Genomic DNA, 23,635 nt, shown 5'->3' with positions numbered 1-23,635 from the left:
AAATAAATCAATAAATAAATTAACAAACATATCTTACTCTGGGAGTAGGCCTGTAACGGCACACGCCGCCGCAGCTCAAATTCGTCAATTTCCCGTTTCCATCACACTTTCTCCCCTCAGTTGCGTGTTGCTTTCTCTTCGTGTCAGTTGACCGTTTTGTTGGATATTTTTTGTGTTTATTTTTGATACGTTCCGCTCCAACGCCACCGGTTACCGGCAAAATGATGCAGCGATAACAACCCTCGAACCGGCGTCAATTACGATAACAACGACACCTTGTGGCGAGAAGACGATCTCGTCGCATAAAATACAATTCACCGCCTATTTCGTTTAAACAAATGATCAAACAGGATAGGACTACCATAGTGTAATATATATATATATAATATATAATAAAAATACAGTCGTCACAGTTGAAAATAAAACCGGATTTTATTACTCAGTAAAATAACAATCCCAGATTGCCAGCAGACATTCAAAAGTAAAACCAAACAAAACCACAAAAAAAATATATATATATATACAACCGAAATCGAAACGTAAAAGACGGAGAGAAAAAATAATTACAGCACACACTAAGGTATCTATACAAACAAAGAATACAAATGGTACAACTTAAACCAGATTTCTAACAAAACATTAACATATTTACAGAACAAACATAAGGGGAAAAGAGAGAAATGTATGTGTAATTGTATATAATCATACATACATATACATAAAAGCAATATTTAAAAAAAGTGGTTTGGAATTTATTTATTTTGAATCCCAGTGTATAATTATTTAAGCCTGACCCCCCCCCCCCCCCCCCAAAAAAAAAAAAAAAAAAAAAAAAAAAAAAAACTATGTAATTAAGCATAACATTTCAAGTACTGTAGTGAATATACTTGTTACAGTGAATTAAAAAAAACAATATATATATATATATATTTTTTTTTTTTCTGGTAGCAAAACTCGTCTTTTATCTTTAATTCCAGTGTTTCATCCCTATTCATTTAGGTAAAATTATTAAAACGAAAAATTCAACTGCAACCCAAAATGTGATATTTTCCAACACCCTGTGCGTAACATTCTCATTGGACAATTTATATATATATATATATATATATATATATATATATAAATATAAATATAAATTATTCCATGAAGCAAAGGCATGTGCGTCTTTTATAAGTTTTGCCCATGGACAGCTGCAGGCTTTGGACCGCTAATTCAATTACTATAATATTGAGTGCCATCTTAATTTTTTTTAATACATGTGTAACATACTTGTAGATCATAAGTAACTAGAGCACTACGCTGAAGAGCTAGCTGTATTGTAGTTTTGCTATTTAACTAATCGCACTGTATGTATGACACCAATTTTGTACACAGCAAGAGCTTTCTTATTCCAAGTAACTTGGTCATTATTCAGTTGTACTGTAATACAAATTCAATTTCACCTAAATGATTCAAACCTACTGTAACGGTCATCATTGACAAAGCCACTGTGGGTTCAACTGTCACACTATCCATGCCCAAAAAATACAATAAAATGGCCCAGTTTATTTTTCTGCCACCTGAAACAGTCACGTCTACTTGTTACAAGCCTGCGGTTGCAATGGCCTTTTTTTTGTTGGAACATGAGAAACTTTCATGTATAATACTACTACTAATAATAATAATAATAATAATAATAATAATAATAAATAATAATAATTTGGGGGACACTATTCAGTAGAACTTATACAAAGCAATTGGGAAATGGAGGGTGTTCAAGAAATCTTATTGTTCTGATAATCGAATTATGACAGAAGTTTTTTACATGACCTTCCCAATCAAGAAACCTCCTAAAGAGATATAAATGACCCCCCTTTGCCTGTAAATATCTAACCTACAGTACTGTATTGTTCTGCAGCTACCAGAGATTGAAGGTTGGTTAGCTTCTTTTCTTTGCAAACAGGGCAGAAGAGGACAGGTTGACAAGGGGCTGTACCGATAACCGTGGTTCAGATAATCAAAGTTTCACTGTATTACCATTTTATTTTCTCCAATATTAAATAAGTGGTTTCAGCCTCTAAAAAAAAAAAAAAAAAAAATCGTTATTTTTTTATTTTTCAGCTATACAAAAAGAGACATCAATAATAATAATATTTTTTTCCCCCGTCCCTGCATGCGGCACATTATAATCGTCTTATCAACATCTGCCCAGTTGTGCCGAGTTGAGGGACATGGCGGATTCATGTTTTACAATCAGCATACCAGGGCTGGAGACTTCAGTAATGATAATAATAATAATAATAATGTAATACATTACATACATTTTTTTTTTGCATGTATGTATGTGTGTAATACATAAGGCAGTGGCCTACATGCACGGTTGTTGAGTTTGAAGCTGCAAGTCTTGCATTCAAAACACAGTTTCTCTTCACTCTGGTGTATGGGACCTGTGCAGTAATCTGCATACGCTCCAACAGCCACTGCGTGGTGCAGCCAAGCCCTACATACTGTGTATATAAAATTATGCACAGATATACAATGGCAGGTTTAGCAACAGTTCCTCCTCCACCAGCAAGGGGCTCCGATTCCTCAGTCCATCCACTTTCCACGACTTGTTTTGGCCACATTTCGGTTATTCCGAAAGTCATCCCCCTCCATGGCTTATTTTATACCACTTGCATGATGAACGCAGCGCCTTTCTCCAAGGCGGGAGAAGGACCGGCACTTCACTCCAAGCACACCACCGCGGCACTTTCGCGTCATTCGATCATTTGTTTAAAATCGCAACTAAAGTTCTTCAAAAGGTTTTTTTTGGTTTTTTTTTTTAAGCAAAAATAAGGCGGGAAGGAAATTATAATGGAAGATGGAAACTGCTTGAGACCATACAATTTTTGATAAACAAACATTGGCAAAAAAAACCCTAAAGTTCTTTCTTTTGTTCCCCCCCCCCCCCCCCGGTAAACTCACACCCACCTCCAACAACACAGCCCAGACCTGCTCTGGCTTAGCCTCTAGCCTGTTTGAACGACCCCCGCCCCTGGAACCTTCTCCAATACTTTTTTTTTTTTTATATATATATATATATATAAAAAGACCCTCAATCCTACAAAGCAAATAATGACACCCCTAGATATTCCCACTTAACTGGACTTGCAATTTGTGTGTGTGCGTGTGTTTAACCTGATGCAGCTGCAATGGGTGAGCATTTTTTCTACATGTTTGGACCCTGACTCTCTTAACTTGGACCAGTCCTTTTTTTTTTTTTCTATCCACCTTCTTCAAAAAACAACCCAAGCCAAACCGTCCATCTCCTTCCAAACTGACCTGCAGCCATCGGTTCTGAGACAGATTTCATTTTCTGTAAGTTCCTTCCATTTTTTTTTTGTCTGTCTTATTTTGAAATCCTTTACTTTTTTTTTTTTTTCTCATAAATCCTAAAAGCATCCAACTTATTGTGCTTTTCCTTTCTTTTTCTTCTTTCCCAGGACAAGGGTCGAAAAAAAATTACGGATATTATTTCCTTAAAAAAAAAAGTTCTTTATTTACATACTTTTCTGTAACATGTACTTTATATATGTAAAAAAAAATGTTTGTTTGTTTGTTTGAAATCAGCAATCTCACTTCTTCTTTTCTTTCTGTTTCTTCTCTGGCTTCCTGGACGGCTGCTGCTGCTCGTCGCGGAGCCTCCTGGGCACGAGCAGGACGCTGCCGTCGCTGCTGTACTGCAGGGAGAACTCTCCGGCCGGGTAAGGCCTCCCGCTCTCGTCCCGCAGCCTGGAGAACACCTCCTGGTGCAGGCTCTGCATCTTCTGCTTCATCTGCCTGAGGGAGCGGACAAACTCCACCTTCTCCCGCAGCAGCCGCGCCTTGTCCCTGCGCAGCGCCTCCACGCCCTGCTCCAGGTTCAGGATGGTGTCCAGCTTCCTCTTGCGGCAGTTCTGGGCTGCCATCTTGTTCTTGCCGCGGCGGCGGATGTCCCTGACCAAGGCGAGCTGGGACTCGCTCAGACGGTGTTTCGACAGCAGCTCGTTGAACTCCTCCACGGGCAGGTGGACAATCTTCTCGTTGGAGAAGGGGATCTTCATGGCCCGGGCTCTCCTCTCATCTCGGCTCTGCTGCTTGTCCAGGAAGTCTTGCTGTAGCTGCTGCTTCTCCCTGCCCGCTCCCTTCTTTCCCACCCCTCCAGGGGCAGGGGACTGGTCCGTGGGGGACGGGGCGAGGTTGTAGGTGTGGTTGTGGGCCACGTGCTCCAGCTGGGGGAGGTGGCCGAACCGGGAGGGGTCCCGGTAGCTCATGCGGCAGAACTTGCTGAACTCGGGCTGGTAGCAACCCCCCACCGCGCCCCCCTCCTCGAAATCCACCGCCTCCGAGTCCGTGCTGTAGCCCACCGCCCCTTCTTCCGAGAACGAGGAGGAGGACGACGAAGACGATGATGACGAAGATGAGGAAGAGGAGGTCTCGGAGCCGCTCGGTGAGGCGGGGCTCTGGCTGGAGTCCAGTGACAGCCCCGAGTCGGAATCAAACTCCTCCCTCAGCCGGGAGGCCTGGGCTGGGTTGAACCCCTCCACCAGGGCCAGGTCCAGCAGGCTGATCTCGTCCAGCAGGGCCTCCTCCAGCAGCCCGGTGAGCGGGTCCGGCAGCCCCGTGCCGTTGGAGGAGCCGTTGAGCCGCGGGGGCAGGAGCACGTCTGTCAGGTTGGTCGCCCCGAAGGTGGAGTTGACGTCGCTGGAGTTGCCCGAGGAGAGGCAGAGCAGGGCGGTGGGGGGGCCGGCCCCCACAGCCTCCATGGGGCAGGAGCCGAGCTCGGGGTTGAAGAAGCCCCCCGGGAAGTCCTGGCTGCAGCTGGGCAGGGAGGCCTGGTGGAGGCTCACGTCCTGGTTGATGGGGGTGTGGGCGGAGAGGCTGAAGTCAGTCAGGGACCCCATGTCCACTCCGCTGCTGCTGCTGGCGCTGCTGGTGTTGAAAGATGGGTCAGCGGCTTCGTTTACTTCCATGTCCTGCAAGGGACAAATAAAAGGTTACAGTCCATACACGCACGCAAGCACACACAGGCATTGGTCAGCATATGAAAACAGTTACCCTTCTTTAACCACTGCAACTTGCTAGTAAAGAACTCAGATAAACCAGCTCTGACCTGCAGATCCATGATGGCCATGATATCCTGCCACTGCTGCTCCCGGTCCAGGGGAGAGTCAGTCTCGGGCAACAGGGGGGAGAGCAGGGGTCCCTGGGAGCTGGAAGTGAAGGGCCCCTCTTCACTGGAGTCCTCCAGTACCGGAAACACAGAGCCTGGGAACTACAGGTGGAGCAAAAAATAAATGAAAACAAAAACACAAAATCAAATCAATAAGAACGGATTATTAATCTCTACGGCTTTTATATTGCAAGCCTCAATTAATTTATTAAAAATCAATTCATTAACGCCCTATTTCCAGCTACGAGAAAGTATGTGCTTTTCATTGTGCGGAGCTAGGAAAGACTAGAGCTCTTCTGTTTGTTTGTTTTTCGATGTGAAATTGCAGAATCTAAATGAATTATTGCTTTTTAATAACAGTTTTCTCAATACATAAATTATTTTATGTGTATAAATCATATGCATGTTTTCATTTGTATTTCGAGAGTTTAGAAAAGTCTACACTTATTTTTTGCTTCTCATCTCAGATTGCTGTTCCCAGTGCATCGATTACTGAAGACTATTGCCTAACATTCGATTAGATTCACGACCGTCATCGCAATGCGAGAGGAGTCCTCTAACCACCTTTAAAACAACTGAAAAATAATGCATTCAATACCTCAGTCTCTTCTACAAAAGGGAAGGTGGCTTCCAGCAGTCTCAGGCACTCTTGTAGAGACAGGGCGGTTCGGTCCACAAGGCTGGGCAACTGTTGGGAGAAACAGAAGTTTATTTTAGTGCTACTGTATCCCTTATACAAAGTTCTGTATTTTTTCACTGTATTTTTGCAGTTTGGCCATTCTTTTCTAATGGTTTTACTATGCATTTAACCTGGTTTTTGCCATGTTTATGAATATGCTTTGCATACCTCACTGTTCTTTACCAATGCTTTATTACACTTTGCTATGCTTTTACTACGGGGGAACTATTATAAGGGATACAGTTAAGAGGCTTAGCGTAGCATTTCCACACAGGCCAGGTCTTGACTAGAAAGCAGAATTATGAATTCAAAAGGAGCTGGATAATTACAGGATATCCTTGGATATTATTGAGTCATTTAAAAAAATGGGGAAAAAAACCACTAAAACAGAAGTTCACTTTGAATATCATACTCTCAAGCCCATTCCAGGTTTTGATAAGAGTTTGATTAGCCCCAGAGTGTACAGGGAACAGGGTCAGGTGTGTGTCTAAACTTAAAACCAGGAGTGGAGCAAACTGCTGTGCAACGGGAGTCTTATTTCCATCCCTACCTGTTGTGGGATGCACTCTCCGGTCTCTCCGTCCACAGGCCCCTCCCCCAGCTGGTTCAGGCCGTTCCTCCAGCCATCTCCCGTCGGCTCCTCCTCCTCGCTCTGCTTCTTCTTCTCCTCCTCCTCCTCCTCTTTCTGACGGCTGCTGTAATCGAACACCTCTCGCCCCGCTCCCAGGTCGATGTCCTGCCGCCACAGGATGTCAATCAGATCGATATCCTAGCAACACGAAACACACACACCCACCCCCTTCCCATCAGAATTTTAAAACCCAACATCACCGGAGCTCTGCAATGAGTAGCAATGAGAAGAATGATGAGAGGGAACCCAGCGAACCGACTTTACTCCAGGGCTTAGGTCCTTCCATTGGTTACCAGCGAGTTACCAAACTCATCTTAAAGTCACCGTAAGAACTTAACTATTCCTACTCGTTCCTAGAGTTCAGAAAACAAAGAATCAGCTGGAGACGGAGCTTTTTGCTCCTCGTTTGTGGATGACATCAGGCAGGTTGAAACGTTGGATTCTTTTTAAGTCTAAATTGAATAACATACTTTCTTTTTATTTATGTGCTTTTGTATAAATCGGTTGTAGCTGGAGTGTATTGTACACATGAGCTCTCGTTTTGTTTTTAACTTTGTACAGCGCTCTGGGATGCCATGGCGTGAAGGGTGCTGTATAAAACTACATTGGTATTGTATTGTATTGACTGCATTGTACTGTACACAACACATGTACTTGGTGCTAAACAGTGTCCTTTATAGCAAGTTTCAACACAGCTCTGGCTTGAGTTTTAAAATCAAACTGAATAGTTTTTGGTTTACATACTGCTTGTAAAGAGGAAAAAATAAATAAAAAGGGGGGAATCCCTTTAGTAATTTTGGTTTTGATTTCTGAGCTATTACAGGACTCTGCGATGCCATTTATAACTTGAACTTGAAACAAACTTGACTTGCAACAGATTAATTAGATTAGAAACTCACACTAGCCCTGCACCCAGTCTTGGGTTACCAGAGCTGCCCTCAATAAAGTACATTACTATTTAAATGCTCAGGAGCCAGGAGAGATCAGAGCTCCGTTAAACAAACCGTTTCTTTGCTGCAGCTGCGTGAACGACTCCTGCAGTAGACTCACAAAAAGACTTGTTCGGTCTGCTATGCTGAAAGTGCAAATCAGTTCAGAGGAGGTTTAGAAGGGGGTCTGACTGCTCAAATTCCTAACACCTGGTCATATCAATAATATGCCTAAAAAAGGGGCCACCATCAAATAATGAAGTTTCAAGTATAGTGATGTACGGGGGTTAGGTTTAAATTAAAGGCTGCATGTATTTGCACTCAGGACTTGGAGGACAGGGTTAGCAAATCAGACCTAATTTGTGTGATGTGTCCTTACTGCAGGAATGAACTTAAAAATAGCACCTGCCCCCCCCCACCCACCCATTTTTTTGGCAGGGTCCCAGAAGTCTGAGTCAACCGCTCTGAATCGCACACTGCACAGCACTGTCTCTTCCCTTCACGTTTGACTCAACCTGGTATTGAATATTTAAAACAGCCAGATCAAGCATTTTATTTATATTTTTGTCCCCAGAGGAGCCTGACTAACGCGTTCAGTGTTGATAAACGCGCCTGACGGCATGCTGCATTAGCACAATCACAGCGTATCCAGTTCTGATTCACACGCTGCTGCATGTCTGCCTTTGTATTGTGCCTGTTTGGATCACTCAGTGGCACCAAGCTGGTCTGCATGTGGGGGGAGGGGGCTCTGCCCAGCTGCACAGAGCAGAGCTGGGAGAAAGAGAGAGAGAAACATCCGAAGGAGTGCTCTGCAGCTTAATACTTTAAAAGGACCAGTCCTTCACTTGCTATGTTTTATTTATCCATGCAAATTATTTAGTTTTTTTTTTGGTATATATATATATATATATATAATCTCTCATAGGAAATTTAACGAATTACATATTTCAGTCACATTTTCTATTTATTTATTTATTTTTTTTTTTTTTTTTTAACAGTCATGTGTGAACTCTATGGAGTTTGAGAAGTTGTCCTGCCATAAGTTTTGGGGAAAATAAATAAATAAATAAATAAATAAATAAATAAATAAAACATGAATGCATTATTTATTTATTTTAAATTTAGTAGTCGCCAATTTGGAATAGCAAATTATTTTTAGGCTCAGCTCACCGCTACCACCCCTGCGTTGACTCAGGCGAACACGAACACACGCTGTGCTCCGAAGCGTGTGCCGTCAGCCGACCGCTTCTTTTCACACTGCAGACTCAACATGCAGTCACCTCGGAGCTACAGCGTCAGAGGACAACGCAGCTCTGGGCAGCTTACAGACAAGCCAGGACTACAGGGGTCGCTAGTGCGCGGTGAGCCAAGGACACCCTGGCCGACCTAAGCCCCCCCGCCCCAGGGCGGCACTCGGCCAATTGCATTATTAAACAGATACATAGACAGGAAACGGGTACAATTGTGAACACAGTGACTGAAAGGGATATTTATTTTATCAAACATCCAAAAATGAAAATAGCTGCTCTAGGATCTCTGCACCTCGGAGCAGTCTGCAGATACTGAAACAGGAAGTCCCGGGTACACCTGCCTCCGCCCCTCAAGGGGTTAAATCTCTACATGCACAGCACCAGATACCCTGTCCAGTCACTGTCGGGAGGGTTACATACTGCCGGATCGGTAAAAGACGTTTGCTTACCTGTCATGGGTAATTATCCCAATTCTCTTTTATGCATACCCAGCACCCCCCTGGACTGGTACAGCAGTCCTGCTCTCTGGCCAACCTTACCAACGTTGCTGCTATTACTGTTATCACCACTTCAGTTATTAACTTCCAACCCCCCAGGGTCCCGAATATTTTTTGTTGTTTGCAACTGGCTCTAACCGTTTAGCCGGCCAAGCCCTACTCTGGCACGCGAGGTGTTAACTCCAATCTCCCAGGCAGGCGTTACCTTTCTCATCTCCGGTGGCTCCCTGCTGCTGCTGCTGCTGCTGCATTGCCTTGCACGTCACCACTCCCCTCGCTCCTGAACTAAACAAACCCAGAGGGAGAGGCGTAGCATCCCGACTCCCAGAAAACGCATCCATACATGATTTTTTTCCTGCTTAGCCCCCAAACCTTCCTCCCCTTACACCTTCCCTCCTCAAGCATGCAGCATACTAAAATAATCCCACTGCTGCTGGTGGGCTGCCACAATGCACCACTCCCCCACCCGGAGCTGATGTTTGAAATAGTACACCTGTGAATCACATTATTTAAAGGACATCTCATCATCTTCATCCCTGCCTCCTGTTTAAAGCTGCAAGCAGGCTGAAATAACTGGACCTCTGTCCTGAGTGTGTCTGTCTCTGTCAAACGCAGAGACGGACTGGGGTATCAGTCTTGTGGGGGTGGAGGGAGAGAGAGGGAGGGAGGGAGGGGGCAGGCTGTTTACAATACAGCACAGGCACTAAACAAGAGAGATGGTTGTGAAAGAGGGGGGGGTATGCTCCAGTTTGTGTTACAAATAAACACAGTGCAGGACGCGCAAAGCGGCTGACCAAAGCTGTTTGGATGTGACCCAGCAGCCCTGTATAAGGTCTATTCTGTGAAACAGCAGAGGTGGAAATAAAACTCCCATTTGCTTAGCAGTTTGATCTATTACTGGTTTTTACTGCAAGTTTAATAAGGACATCATCTGAGCTTGTTACCTGCATACTGTGGTTAATCAAGCTTGTATTAAAACAGGGAATGGGTGGAACTGCTATTCAATAAGGAGTTATTCCCATCTTTGAATAGGCTTATGGGGACATCGTTATCAATTATAATCTTCAAATACAGCAGATTAAATATGTATTCCTCGGTCCCTGGTACCTGCATATTTATTTCCATCATTAAGTTTCTGTCGCTTTCTCTCAGAAACTGCCAGGTACAGCCTTTGTGTGCATTGACCTTGCTCAGAAATGTCCATTAATCTGAATTAACCCTTTGCGGTCCATTTATTAATCGCGCGTCAGGCACGCCAGGTCTAATTAATTTTCACACGCGCAGTTAATTTTATACGCGCTGTTTAAAAGTATTTTTTTTCACAGTCAAACGGGTTTAAATGGCCCTGCATATCAACAAAGCACACACTAGGCATCTCCAGCCCCGCCCCAGCCTTTTGTTTGCTACAGCGTTCAGCTGTGTAAGAAATAAATAATAATAATAATAATAGTCGTAAAAACCGATCGATCATCTCCAGATCACTCGTTTTATCACCAAACTCCTCAATAATGCGATCCAAGTCATTATTTTATTACTATAACATCTGAAAAAAGCTCTGCAAATGTCCGTGATAGTCTCAGTGCGCTGACGCACTTAGCCAGCTTGTTTACTATGGACGCCCATTATCTGATACCTGATACCATGTATGACTATTCATGAAATACGCCTTTTTTTTTTTTTTTTTTTTTTTCCCCCCGACTTGTCTCGGCTCCTGTCGCTACCACTCGGCAATTGAATGGTTTTCTCGGCTTTTTCCGGAGAAAAAACGACTAAACACACGTTTATTGCGTTGCTATAATGATGTCGGACCCAGTCCGACAAAGGACCTGTGAGGAATAATTGCAATGTCGGACCCAGTCCGACAATGGACCGCAAAGGGTTAATGAAGGCAGAGATTGGTATACTGCATTAGAAGCTGCAATCATACAAATATATATTTAAAAATCTGCAAAGGCATAAACACACAGCTCTATAATAAGTAAAAGACTTGCACCGGAGAGCTAGACTCCCCTCTAGAGCGAAAGAGAAAGACAGTTGCTAAACACAAACACGTAACAGTGACAGCCTCTCTCTCTGGGCATGCAATTCACCTACGGCAGGCTAACAGAGGGGTGTGAATTGTAGCATTACTATGTTCAGTGCAGTGTGGAGGGTTTAAAACGCAAGTACCAGGATGCCAATGAAAACCCTCCCTTAAGTTGCCCTGCCAATGATCCGAGCAGTACCCTGGGATGGGCGGGCCGCTACACAAGCATCCATTCATCGCAAAGCTCCACCGAGCAGACCTGGTAGTCCTGACCCCCTGAAGCACTTTGCCTTGATCGCTGCAATTCAACCTGGCCTTTACCCAGGCAGCACGGACAGTCTGCCAACGGAAGGGAGAATAGGTGCCAAAATGTGCGGGTCGTGGTTTTGCTGCATGGAAATAACCAAAAAACGTGTCCAGCAGAGAGCTCACACATACCCTAACTCAGTATTTCGCTATATGTCTGACACACACAGAAAAAAAAATTATAAATTATATATTATATATTATATATTATATATATATATATATATATATATATATATATAATATATAATTTATAATTTTTTGCACACAGCAAAGTATATAGGCTATTTACTATCAACATGGCCTGACTGAATGAACCACATTTGCGAGGGAGGGAGCGCTGCATTGTACGCACACAGAAACTAGTTGCCCTTCATGCTACTGTATCAACTAAACAATGTAGTTTGCTACTGCTATCCCTCGCTTGTCCATTGTCATATATTTCCATTAATTTGCACATAACTTTATTTTTTATAACGCTATCTATTTGTGTTAAACTGTAAAATGAGATGCGAATCCTGAGGGGTCCTTTCCAGGTTAAAAAAATAAAAATAAAAACGGAGAGATGTACTATAATAAACTCTAAAAATGAAAAACAGGCACATAAGGACAAGCAGAGAGCCAGGAATAGAAAGGGCTTGTTTTCTGTTTTCATTCTCCAGTGCGGAGCAGCATTAATAGAACTGCAATGTGATTGGTTTAGTGCAAGGGGGGGTTGTCAGTGTATACCTTCATTAAGCTTCTCCTTGCACTCTGAATAACCAGGACACCGAGTTCAGCACCAAGCAAAATAAGAGCATGCTGTGATCAACACACACACTGAAACTAGGTCAGGAGTGAGCCGAACAAACAGCATTAAAAAAAAATACAAAAAAAAAAAAAACACCACCACACAAAATCAGGAAGGAAGACAGATGTTACAGAGCTTAATTTTGATTTTTAAAATGCAAGTATTACAACTTGAGTTAACTGATTAATTAAATTATGATTTTAAATAATTACTGAACTGTTTTTGTGGGGTGTACTAAAAAATTCCTACAATTCCATGGAATGCAATTAAATAAAATAACACATTAAGATTAAAACCACTATAAAATTTTAAACAACTCCAGTGATGGAAATAAGCCTATTTTATCCAGAGTAATTTACAGAGACTAAGGGGTGAACTATTCATCAGAGTCACTTACAATAGGACCTGGTTTAATCCCAGCTCAGGATTTGCTGAGCTGGGATTAAACCAGGAACCTCCAGGTAAGCCCCATTCTTTAAACCCCTGGACCACCAAGCAGTTTCAACCATTCCAGGTTTTACTACGAGCTAGCCATGTATAGCTAACAAGCTCGGGTGTGTCTTATTAAACTCATAGTGAAACCAGGAATGAATCAAACTGCTATGCAATGGGAGTCTCATTTCCATCCCTGGTCTCTCTCTTTCTCTCCCCTTTCTACCTGCATTGTCCATTTTCCAATCCCCAGCTCAGAAGCTGCCTGGCAAGAGTCCAGGACAGCTTTCAGCCACAGGACTACTAACCTCAAATTATTACACTCCGCCCTTTATTATTGACTGGATGGAAGTGGAGATACAGCCAGCCACAAATGAAAGTCACGTGACTGTAAAGAATCCGATTTAGGAGCCTCGTTAAGTAGCAGGACCAGCAACAAGGGAATGTGTTTGTGTGTCTGTCTGTCTGTCTGTCTGCCTGCCTGCCTGCCTGTCGCTTGCTCTGACAGCAGGCTGACGCATCTCCTAATTGAGTTTATTGATCAGTATAAATAAGATCTCCCGGCTGTAACCTTCGCAAAGCTGGAGGCTGCACTGGAGGAGGCAGGCAGTGCAGAGCTGTGTGTGGGCAGAGCAGGGGGAATGTGTACTGCTGAGGAGCAGGCAGGGGTTTTTCCATTAAAACCACAGTACTGATAGAGAGATAGAGAGAGGATAGCAGTGTGACTCAATGAAGGGTTGGAAATAAGACTCCTGTTGCATAGCAGTTTAAGCCATTCCTGGTTTTAAGAAGACACACCTACCTGAGCGTGTTACCTGTACACTGTGGCTAACCAAGTTTGTTGCAAAACCTGGAATGGGTGAAACTGCTATGCAATAAGAGTCTTAATTTCATCCCTGCAGTGATATGGGACTGGGAGCCACTGTGGCTGCACCATACCAGGGATGAGAGCAAGGAGGAATGCAATATATAAACACACAGATAAATCCACAATGCTTTGGCTTCTACCTTCTTCTGGTGGCAACTTTCTCAGTATATGTATTTGAATGAAATCTCTGCCCGTCAGTCCTCCACCAACCCCAACAAATATATATATATATATTAAAAATGATTTTACACAAAATAATTTATTCAAAAGACTTCACAGCTATGTGCAGGAACACTGCTTGAGTGCTGGCATTCACTTAAGTGTGCTCTCTCAGCATTGGCCAGGCACTAGCTTGGCATGCTTAAGTGAGCACTAACACTCAAGTGAGCTGGTACTGGGGTGACAGTGAAAGAGAAGAGCCGGCCTGAACGAGTGGTTATATTCGAGGGAAACAGTTAGACTGGGCGGTACAAGCGCGGGAGTCGGTGCATCCATGGCAACTAAAAAGAAGAACACGATTTACTCCTTATCTAATAAAAACCGCGCCAGGGAACTCAGAGACTTTCTCCAGGGGCGAGACCAAGGGTCTGCTCAGCTTACAGATGGTATTCTGTATTCCAACGCTGCAACTTGAGCTTTGTGATTAAACAAAGCGAACAGTGCCATTGCGAATCCCTCTCAAGGACACTTCAATACTGCGGAGAGCCGGCCAAGCTAAGACACGCGCACACCCCCACACCCACACACACATGGGTGCTGGTCCAATAGCTTCACACAGAGACGCGCCAGTGCAGTCTGCATCACCACTCTCTCATTTCTACCCACTTCTGAATTCCCAGCGAACGCTAAATCTACCGAAAAGTCATAATGGTACTGATACTCTGAAAACAATAAACATCTGCAGCTTAATGTAGCCGATTGTCCCACTGCGGACAAATTCACAGCAACAAAATTCACGGCAAGAAATGTTACACCCTACAGAATTAACTAATCTGGCTTCATAAAGTCGGATGAAGCCTACTGAATAATGTTACATTAACATATTGAATTGCTATTGCGTAGCAATTTCACCCACTCCAGGTTTTACAAGGAGCTTGATTAGCCACACAGTGTATAGATAAAAAGCTCAGGTGTCTTATTAAAATCATGGTTAAACCAGGAATGGATCAAACTGCTACGCAATGGGAGTCTTACTTAAACCCCTGTGGTTTGCTTCTAATTTTGAGAGCTATCCCCAGACACGTGAACACCACTACTGTACTTTTTTTTTTTTTTTAATTCTCAGTGATGCAAAACATTTGGCCAGAGCTATACAGGTCAGGCTACGATAGTGGCTTCCAAACTCGAACCTCTGGCTGAGGGAGAACATGCAGGTTGTTTATCATCCCCCGAGACCCGGATCAGTTACACAAACAAAATTTCCAGAGGTGTTCTCGAGTCAGCCTGTACTGCAACGGCATGTCTGGAACGAGGATCGCTTTCCCCACGTGTGCTGGGCTCTCACTGCCAAGCCTCCCTGGATATACAGGCCGTGTTGCACAATACCTCCCATTAGCACCTGCTTCTGCTGCCAGTCAACAGCACATGCTTTCAATGGCGCTTCAAGGGCAAATAACAGGACCGGTGTACAGCTAGGGCCAAAGGTTTTGCATCCCCTACAGAATTAACTAATTTTGCTTCATAAAGTCAAATGAAGCCTGCTGAATAATGTTATTTTAATTTATTTTTTTATTTTTATTTTTATTTATTTCTTAGCAGACGCCCTTATCCAGGGCGACTTACAATTGTTACAAGATATCACATTATTTTTACATACAATTACCCATTTATACAGTTGGGTTTTTGCTGGAGCAATCTAGGTAAAGTACCTTGCTCAAGGGTACAGCAGCAGTGTCCTCCAGCTGGGATTGAACCCACGACCCTCCGGTCAAGAGTCCAGAGCCCTGACCACTACACCACACTGCTGCCCGTTAACATATTGAATTGCATGTCGCTTTGTAGTTGTTGTCCCCAGTCCAGTCCATATACTTCCTGAAAAACTGAAAAAATCTGATATTTCGAAATCCAACATGAAATACTGCAATTACTATTACGGATTCTGGTAGACATCATTTTGTAGTTTCTTTGATTACATGATGTGACATAAAAAAATCTGAATTATGTTCATATAGTTTTTATTTATTTATTTATTTATTTTAAATTAGGTCTCAATCCTAAAATTCTCAGTGATGCAAAACTTTTGGACACAGCTGGTACGTTCATTTCGAGTTCTGATATATGCAACCCCCTTGCAGGCCAATAAAACGGGGGTTACAAATCTTGTCGTCCTGGCTTTTAGTAAAAAAAAAAAATTTTTTCTTAAATGTTACAGCTGATCATGAATACCGTGCTGTGGGGAGACCAGCGCTCTGGGATTAGGCTACTATTAATAACGCTGAAGAGTGAGACTCAAGACTTGACCAGGCAGAGACAACACACGACAGAAAAAGAGCTGCGAACTAACTGGAATCCAGACACGGCTTTGTAGCGATGCTAAACTGGGAATGCCTCCCCTCAACCATCCTTGTTTGTGCTCGAGGTCGCTGAAGCGCGGAGTGTGCGCTATTCAGGGTCAGCGGAACAAGTCAGCAAATTTGGTGGACTGCTATGTAACAAGAAGAGCTTATTTCAGGCTCACGTTACCACCGTTCTGTCGTGTACGTCTGTAAATATATGGAACATACATCGCCTACTGTATAAACACAGACAAGAGTATATATAGAGTGCAGCAAAATCTGTGCAGGGAATATTTGTTAGTTAAGATGACACTCCCAATCACTACTGGCTCGTTATATATGTGTGTGTGTGTGTTCAACGAGGACAGGAGAGAATATTAAACCATAATATTACCAGTTAAACTTCATCTGCTAAATAATTAAATAATAATAATTTAGTATATATTGGCCAAGAAATGCAGTACTGAATTGAAGCTCTGTTGCCTGTTCTGCTGGGGTTAAAGGCAGGAGGAGGCCAGGCTGGTGCCAGAGATGAAGATCAGGCTTTCTTAAGGCTGAAACAGAGCAAACAAAACCCAGCCAGCAGGGAGCTTCATCTGCATGAAATCTGCAGCAATCACTCTCACACACTCACGCACACACCCACACAAACAGCTAAAAAGCCCAGCAACAGCAACACTTAGGTCATCAGGTTTACTGCCTGGAAAGGCATCCTGGGAAATATTTATGTGTTTTGTATCTACAGCAAGGTTCTTTGGCTGAGTCTCAAACAAAACCATTCAAAGCATTTCAATAGAATCTGGCTTCCTTATTCGTCTTCAAAGGAACAAAAGTCATGACAGTTCGTCTAGCCTTAAAAACAGGAATGCTGCTGCAAACCATCAGACAGAAAGCTTTGAAAATACTGGTTTCATTAAGACTGACAATCATCAAACCCACCTACTGTACAATAAAAAAAGTACTATTTTTCTGGGCTCCTGTGCAGTTAGCTAGGGTGTAACAGTTTAGTTTAAAAGAAAAATAATAAAAAATACCTGTTTGGTGAGATGTTTGTGGGTTAGGGCAGTAAGAGAAACCCTGGCAAGAACCGATAAGACTTGGTTACAAAACATCTTCTCATTGTCTATTACTATTATTACAGGTGCAGTGACCCAGAATTTTTATTAACGGCTGTAAGTTTTCATGAGTAATGCGAAGGAAGTAGTATGTGAAGGACACATTGGGGATGGAAATAAGACTCCTATTGCATAGCAGTTTCACCCATTCCTAGTTTTTAATACATGCTTGATTAGCCCCAGTCAATAGGTAACAAGCTCAGGTGTGCCTTATTAAACTCATACTAAAAACAGGAACCGATCAAACTGCTGTGCAATGGGAGTCTTATTTCCTTCCCCAAAATTAAGGACTGGGTGCAGCAGGGCGAGCGCGAGTTTCTAACCCTGCTCAAACTCCTGGCTCCTGATCATTTCAATAATAATAATAATAATAATAATAATAATAATAATAATAATAATAATAATAATAATAATAATCAGACTTCATTGAAGGGAGTTCTGAAACCTGGGGCTGGGTGCAGCAAGGCTTGTACGTGTGTTTGTAACCCTGCTCAAACTCCTGGCTCCTGATCATAAACACCACCATGCCCCACAGTTCCATACCTCTTTAGTCAGGTTGTTGCTTCTGCTGTCGTTGTGGAGTTCATTGCTGTCCTCCGGAGCCACAGCCCCCAGGTTCTCCTCCGACTCCTGGACGTAGCCCTGGTCCAGGGATCCGTTGCCCCTCATGGCCGAACCCTCAGGGTTGCCCACCTCCTCCAGCCCGCCGCTGGCATTCTCCAGGGCAATGCCGGAGCTGCTGCCGGACTGCGGGCTGGAGACCACGGGGCCCTCGGCGTCCCGGTGAACCAGCCAGGCGCTGAGCTCCGTGCTGGGAACCTGCAGCCTGTCCAGGGAGCGCACCTCGCCAAGCAGCCGGCGGGCGGTGAAGTAGTAGTCTAGGTCCACGCTCTTGGGGTGGAGGCCATAGCCGTCCAGCGTGTTGCGGAGGTTGTGGAACTGGGTCTGGGTGTAGGCGGAGCTGGGGCCCAGGATGATCTCGCGCAGCGGGGGAAGCTGGGAGCTCAGGTAGGTGTCCACGTCGACCCTCACCCCGATCAGGCTGAGCAGGATGGTGAATTGGATCAGACCCTCCGTCAAGTACTTCTTCAAGTAAAGCATGGTCTTAATGAGAATAGTATTAATAAAAAACACATATATTAAAAAAAAAAAAAAAATCTCTCTGCTCCTGAGATTTCTTTATTATAAATAGTACTGTTGTAATTATATAACAAAAATATATATATATTCAAATAGGAAGCGTTCTCAGGTCGGTAAAGTTTGTTCTTTTCTTTAGGGTTTGGGATTAGTGGAGATGGGGCCGGGGGGTGATGTATATATATTTTTTTCCCTCTCAGAAAATGTCAGAATTCAAGAAGGAGATACACCCCCCCTCCTCTCTCAATAGTTTTGGGTTGATTTTTTTTTTTTAATTTTAGAGTTGAAGGAATCAAAGAGAAAAGTAACTGCTGCTGCTCCAACTTCGGAAATCAGCCTGTTTTTCCTCCAGCTCAGAGCAGGCTTTTCCTGTGGGCAGCAGCACCGAGAAACCAGCAAGTCGTGCTGCAGTTGTCCTGCCTGCGAAGATCCCAAATCAATCTCTTCCTCTTCGCGTGACTCCTGTATAGAAAAAGGGGGAAGAAGGAAAAAAAAAGGAAAAAAAGGGAAAAAAAGGGGGGGCGACAAGAAAAACATAACTGTATTAAGCAAGACTGCAAATTAGAAAAAAATATACATTTGTTTTTGTTTTTGTTTAAAAGACACTTCCTCAAGAGAACATGACTGTATAAAATGTAATTTTAAAAAAAATCAAGGATATCAATGTCTTTGCCATTTAGTCCTGCCAGAAACTAGAGAAAAGCATCTATATTAAAAGGAAAAATAATTAATTTTAATACAGGAAAGGAGCCCTCTCAAAACTTGTGCAAGAATGCAATGATGACTATGTGTATTGTCCTTAAAACAATTATGTTTTTGTGATTACAATTCGATTTGATATTCACAAAACTGTTCTAAGCTGTTGTCAAAAAGTAGCTGACCAAACTTTTATTTTTATTTATTCATAAAACACAAAATGTAGAAGTAAAAATAAATAAATAAATAAACTTTAACAGCCTTTTGGAAACAGCTGCTCAATTAACAGCACGCCAAGCCTTCCTGCAATACTAACTGAAATAAAAACTGAAATCTGCTTTGCTTGTGTTGTACAGGTTAGCCTCTTAGCCATTCTGCAGAGAACACAGCTGCCTCCCCTGCTCTGAGGAACTGATGAGACTTCCCAACAAACCACTCAACCCAGCAGGACCAGCGCACTGTATCTGAAAATGAAAGCCCTGGTAATTATTTAGTGCTTTCTGAGCAATGATCTTTCTAGATTCTGTCACGCTTTTAAAAACTGCAAGTCGAACCACGTGTTATAGAAAAAGTACTGAAGCCGCTCCCAGGATGGAAAGCCAGGCTGCAAGTGTCACCTGACCTACTTTATGGAAACCGGTTGGAACGGCAAAGGCGTGTTTTCTTTGCGCTTGTGTGCATGGTGTGTGATGCAATCTTCACAGTTACCCGGGAATTTTTGCATTTTTCCCTCCCTGTGTGGGCATTGCGTAGTAGTCACCACCCCACAAGTGCTGAAAGTCAGAATGCTCGTTAATTTGTTGTTTTGTTTTTTTTCTTTTTGCTGAGGGTGGTGTACAGTGTTTAGTGTATCATTACGTTTGCATTTTGATTTCTGACAAGCGTGTTATTATTAAAATTACCGTAAGGTTCTTCTTAACAGAAACAAGAGAGAGGATCTTAGGCGGTATAAAATAACAATACAAGCTTGTCTAAAGCGTTCCTTGGGTTTACCTTTTTTATTACAGAATTGATTACCGATTAACTCACGCCCCGAATACCGGTGTAGACCAGTCTGGGGGAAAAAAAAAAAGTGTTTCTACATTCAATTCTTTAAACTCTGTTTGGTTCTGTAACTATCACTGCTTACGATTATTTAATTAAAACACACGTTTGTTTATTTTATAAATACGTTCAGTATTTTAGAATAAACGGGACATGCATATTTGGCATTTGCACAATAATTGCATTATTATGTATTGTGTGTTTCCGTGTTCACATAGGAAACACCTTTTTTTTTTTTTTTTTTTTTCAAAAAAAAGTTAACTTTATTTTACTTGTTATAATCGACTGCGTACACATACATTTACAACAGCGGTGTTTGTTTTGTTTCTTTTAAATTGCCATCAAATTGAAAAAGACTACATTATTAATGCACTGGTAATGACATGGCCCCGATCTGTCAACAATTAAACAGTTAAAATACAATTACCCGGCTATTTCTGTACAGAGTGCTACTAGCAAGTCTTAAGATTTTCTGAACCTCTTAAAAAGACAACAGCATAAAAAAAACCCTGAAAACAAAACATGTTCACATTTATAGAGCTCACTTTTCTCGGATTTGTTTTCTATTAAAAAAAAATCACAATTTCAACACCTCTGTGAAGGGCGTGATTTTAATACACGCTGCGGTACAGTAAGAAACAAAGACAGCAACGTGCTCTAGTCTAGTACAGTCAGTATTAACTTCACACAGTTGGTACAAATTACAATACCAAACAATCAGTCTTTTTGCTTTGTGTTACATTATTATACCTGGTTTAGTCCTCACAAGTTCTTAAACATTCATTCAGAATCTTGTACTGTAATATCGCTCAGGAAATAATAGATGTCCCCAACACAGCATTCTAAAAAGGAGAAGTCTTCGCCATGTATTATTTTTTTATTTTTTTTTTTAAAAAAAAACGTCCTTGGGTTCACATTCCGTTAGTCGAAGGCTAACAATTTTTTTAAAAAAATGATATTACTACAAATTCAAAGTAAATCTATGTCTGTCCTCGTACTGTTGTACATTATAAATGCGAACGTGCTATTAATATCTATAGACCGCTCCTTCCGTCTATGGAACAAGTCAAGGCTGTGCTTATGATATGAAGATATATTAAATATATTATTGCTGCAGCTTCTGGTGAATTATATATATAGTCTCCCAGTCATTTCTTAATCCCCTCCCAAAGTGACTTGGTATTGTTCAGGTGATGTTGCGTCTCTTCAAACCCTCCTCTCAACCAGCCCTTGTTGTTTGTTGTTTGCTGTCTGTACTCGGAATCCATCCAACTCCAACAAAAAAAAACACACAAGCATGGAGACCCTCTACGTAACCCCAAAACTAACCTGACAACAATTCAGGAAATGTCGAACCGGCACACTTCCGCCCTCGCCGTTGAAAACCACGCTAGCAACAAGTGGCAAACCAATCAGAGTCCAAGTTACACTGTCGGCGGCCGCCTTCTGACGCCAAACAACCAATGAGCTTGAAGCAGGGGTGGGGTTTCTCAACAAGGGGGAAGGCAGACAGGGAGGGGCGTAGAAAAACAAACCGTTTTTTTTTTAGTTTTTTTTATTATTATTATTCTAGCGAGATTTTACCTCACCACCACGCCGGGTCAGAAATATAATACGTATTAGACGTTAAAATGTTTTACAACCATTTTATTTTTTTATTTTTAAACAGAAACTAACATTAAATAAATCCGCATTGTTATTGTTACTACTTGCTAACATGATCCGGTTATTATAAAAAAAAAAAAAAAAAAAGTGTCGCCGGCGGCTTTTGTTTACGGAGCGATAAGTGAATAGAAAAAAAAAACATGTATATCTTTTTGATACTTACAGACCGCCGCAGGTTAAGTGTTTACAGTACTGATTTGACTCTTGTGCCGTGAACTCCGTTTTTGCGGCTAGTTTTCTTTAACAGTAACGTTGTGTGTCAAACGCCCCCCTGTCAAGGCCCACCGTGACTTGCAGAATATCCTGGTGGAACACCACGCGGACACACGCAGTGCGCAGGCGTGGAATATTCCAGAGCGTCCTAGTTGCGTGACGTCACCGCGTCAGTTTTGATTCCACACACACACAAAAAAAAGCGTGCACAGATATTGTATGCATTTTAATACAGCTGTCTTAAAGGGCTACTCGTTGATTTCGAGAGAGAGAGAGAGAGAGTTTTTTTTGTGTACCTACATTAGCCTTGCAGTGCAAAAAAAAAAAAAAAAAAGTCTGGAAATCAAAGCGATCAACAGAATAAAAAGAAATGTTTATTGTAGAAAACGACAGGTAACGGCAATGCCTTGGCGTCGTGCAATATGCTGCAAGTGTCAACAGGTACGTCGTGGTAGCGGCGTTAATATAAAAGGACAAAAAACAAAGAAATAAAAAGGCACCGTTGACACATCTGACGGCGCAGTCTCCTGAGACCTGGAGGAAATGAACGCCCAAGTCCAATGATTTCCAACTGAGCAAACATCAAAATGAATCATCCTCACAAAACAATCGATAACACTATGTAACACAATGTTTGTTCCTGGGTAGTAAGTGTTATTTCCTAATTGCTTATGCCTCAAAAGTATAGAAAATTGCTATTATTCCCCACAAACTTTGCTTTTGTGACCAGGACAGTGATATTTTGAAATTTACCTATTTCCAATGAGAAAACGGGCGAATTTGTGTCTTTTCGTTCACATAAAGTCAGAAAAAAACAACATATGAATCCAAATTAACATGTATTTATACTAAAGTAATACAAAAATGACTACAAAAGATTTTAGAAGTGAGTAGTTTTTCGAGATTTACGATTATACTGTAAATCACTTTCACGAATCAGCCCCCAAATGTAGTCTCCCATCATGTTCTCGTTATACTGTCCTTGGTAGAGGCGTTCAAAGTCCAGTATATCCTGGTGGAAGCGCTCGCCTTGCTCCTCCGAGTACGCTCCCATGTTCTCCTTGAATTTATCAAGATGAGCATCAAGGATATGGACTTTGAGAGACATCCTACAGCCCATTGTGCCGTAGTTCTTCACCAGTCTCAACCAGCTCCACATAGTTTTCAGCCTTGTGATTGCCCAGGAAGCCCCGAACCACTGCGACAAAGCTGTTCCAAGCCGCTTTCTCCTTACTAGTGAGCTTCTTGGGGAATTCATTGCACTCCAGGATCTTCTTTATCTGTGGTCCGACGAAGACACCGGCTTTGACCTTTGCTTCAGACAGCTTAGGGAAGAAGTCTTGAAGGTACTTGAAGGCTGCCAACTCCTTATCTAGAGCTCTGACAAATTGTTTCATAAGGCCCAATTTGATGTACAGTGGTGGCATCAGCACCTTCCGGGGGTCCACCAGTGGCTCCCACTTGACGTTGTTCCTCCCCACAGAGAACTTCGTCCGCTGTGGCCAGTCCCGCCTGTGGTAGTGCGCCTTGGTGTCCCTGCTGTCCCAAAGGCAAAGATAGCAGGGAAACTTGGTAAAACCGCCTTGGAGACCCATCAGGAATGACACCATTTTGAAGTCTCCTCCCAGCCGTACTCATCATACTTCAAGGCGTCCAGCAAGGTCTTGATGCTGTTGTAATCCTCTTTGA

At 42.5% G+C, this 23,635-nt stretch overlaps 1 protein-coding gene across 5 annotated transcripts; it reads right to left on the bottom strand.

The window, feature by feature from the left end:
- Nucleotides 1–413: 413 nt before the first annotated feature.
- On the bottom strand, nt 414–22,128 carry LOC117434873 (nfe2 like bZIP transcription factor 1b). 5 transcript variants are annotated; one of them, XM_059003280.1, is made up of 7 exons: nt 21,897–22,127; nt 20,819–21,511; nt 17,735–18,790; nt 6,403–6,621; nt 5,772–5,861; nt 5,114–5,275; nt 414–4,976 (listed from the first exon to the last, which is right to left on the bottom strand). In XM_059003280.1, exons 3-7 carry the CDS (start codon nt 18,290–18,292, stop codon nt 3,597–3,599), a joined length of 2,409 nt encoding a protein of 802 aa, XP_058859263.1. In that variant the 5' UTR covers nt 18,293–18,790; nt 20,819–21,511; nt 21,897–22,127; the 3' UTR covers nt 414–3,596. The 5 variants fall into 5 exon arrangements, with proteins under 5 accessions (XP_058859263.1, XP_058859264.1, XP_058859266.1 ...); XM_059003281.1 differs by having other exon boundaries at nt 21,398–21,511; XM_059003283.1 differs by lacking the exon at nt 20,819–21,511 and having other exon boundaries at nt 6,403–6,588; nt 21,897–22,128.
- Nucleotides 22,129–23,635: the final 1,507 nt, after the last annotated feature.

This window comes from Acipenser ruthenus, chromosome 28, assembly GCF_902713425.1.
Source record: "Acipenser ruthenus chromosome 28, fAciRut3.2 maternal haplotype, whole genome shotgun sequence".
NCBI classification, from domain to species: Eukaryota; Metazoa; Chordata; class Actinopteri; order Acipenseriformes; family Acipenseridae; genus Acipenser; species Acipenser ruthenus.
Note: the sequence above shows the minus strand (reverse complement) of the source record. Positions and strands in the feature narration are given on the sequence as shown.

Excerpts from the sequence above, each read along its gene's own strand:
- LOC117434873 (XM_059003280.1), bottom strand. The coding sequence starts at position 18,292 with ATGCTTTACTTGAAGAAGTACTTGACGGAGGGTCTGATCCAATTCACC. Across the intron at positions 6,622-17,734 it reads GCAACAACCTGACTAAAGAG|GATATCGATCTGATTGACAT; the intron begins GTATGGAACTGT and ends TCGTGTTGCTAG. Across the intron at positions 5,276-5,771 it reads CTTTTGTAGAAGAGACTGAG|TTCCCAGGCTCTGTGTTTCC; the intron begins GTATTGAATGCA and ends CTCCACCTGTAG.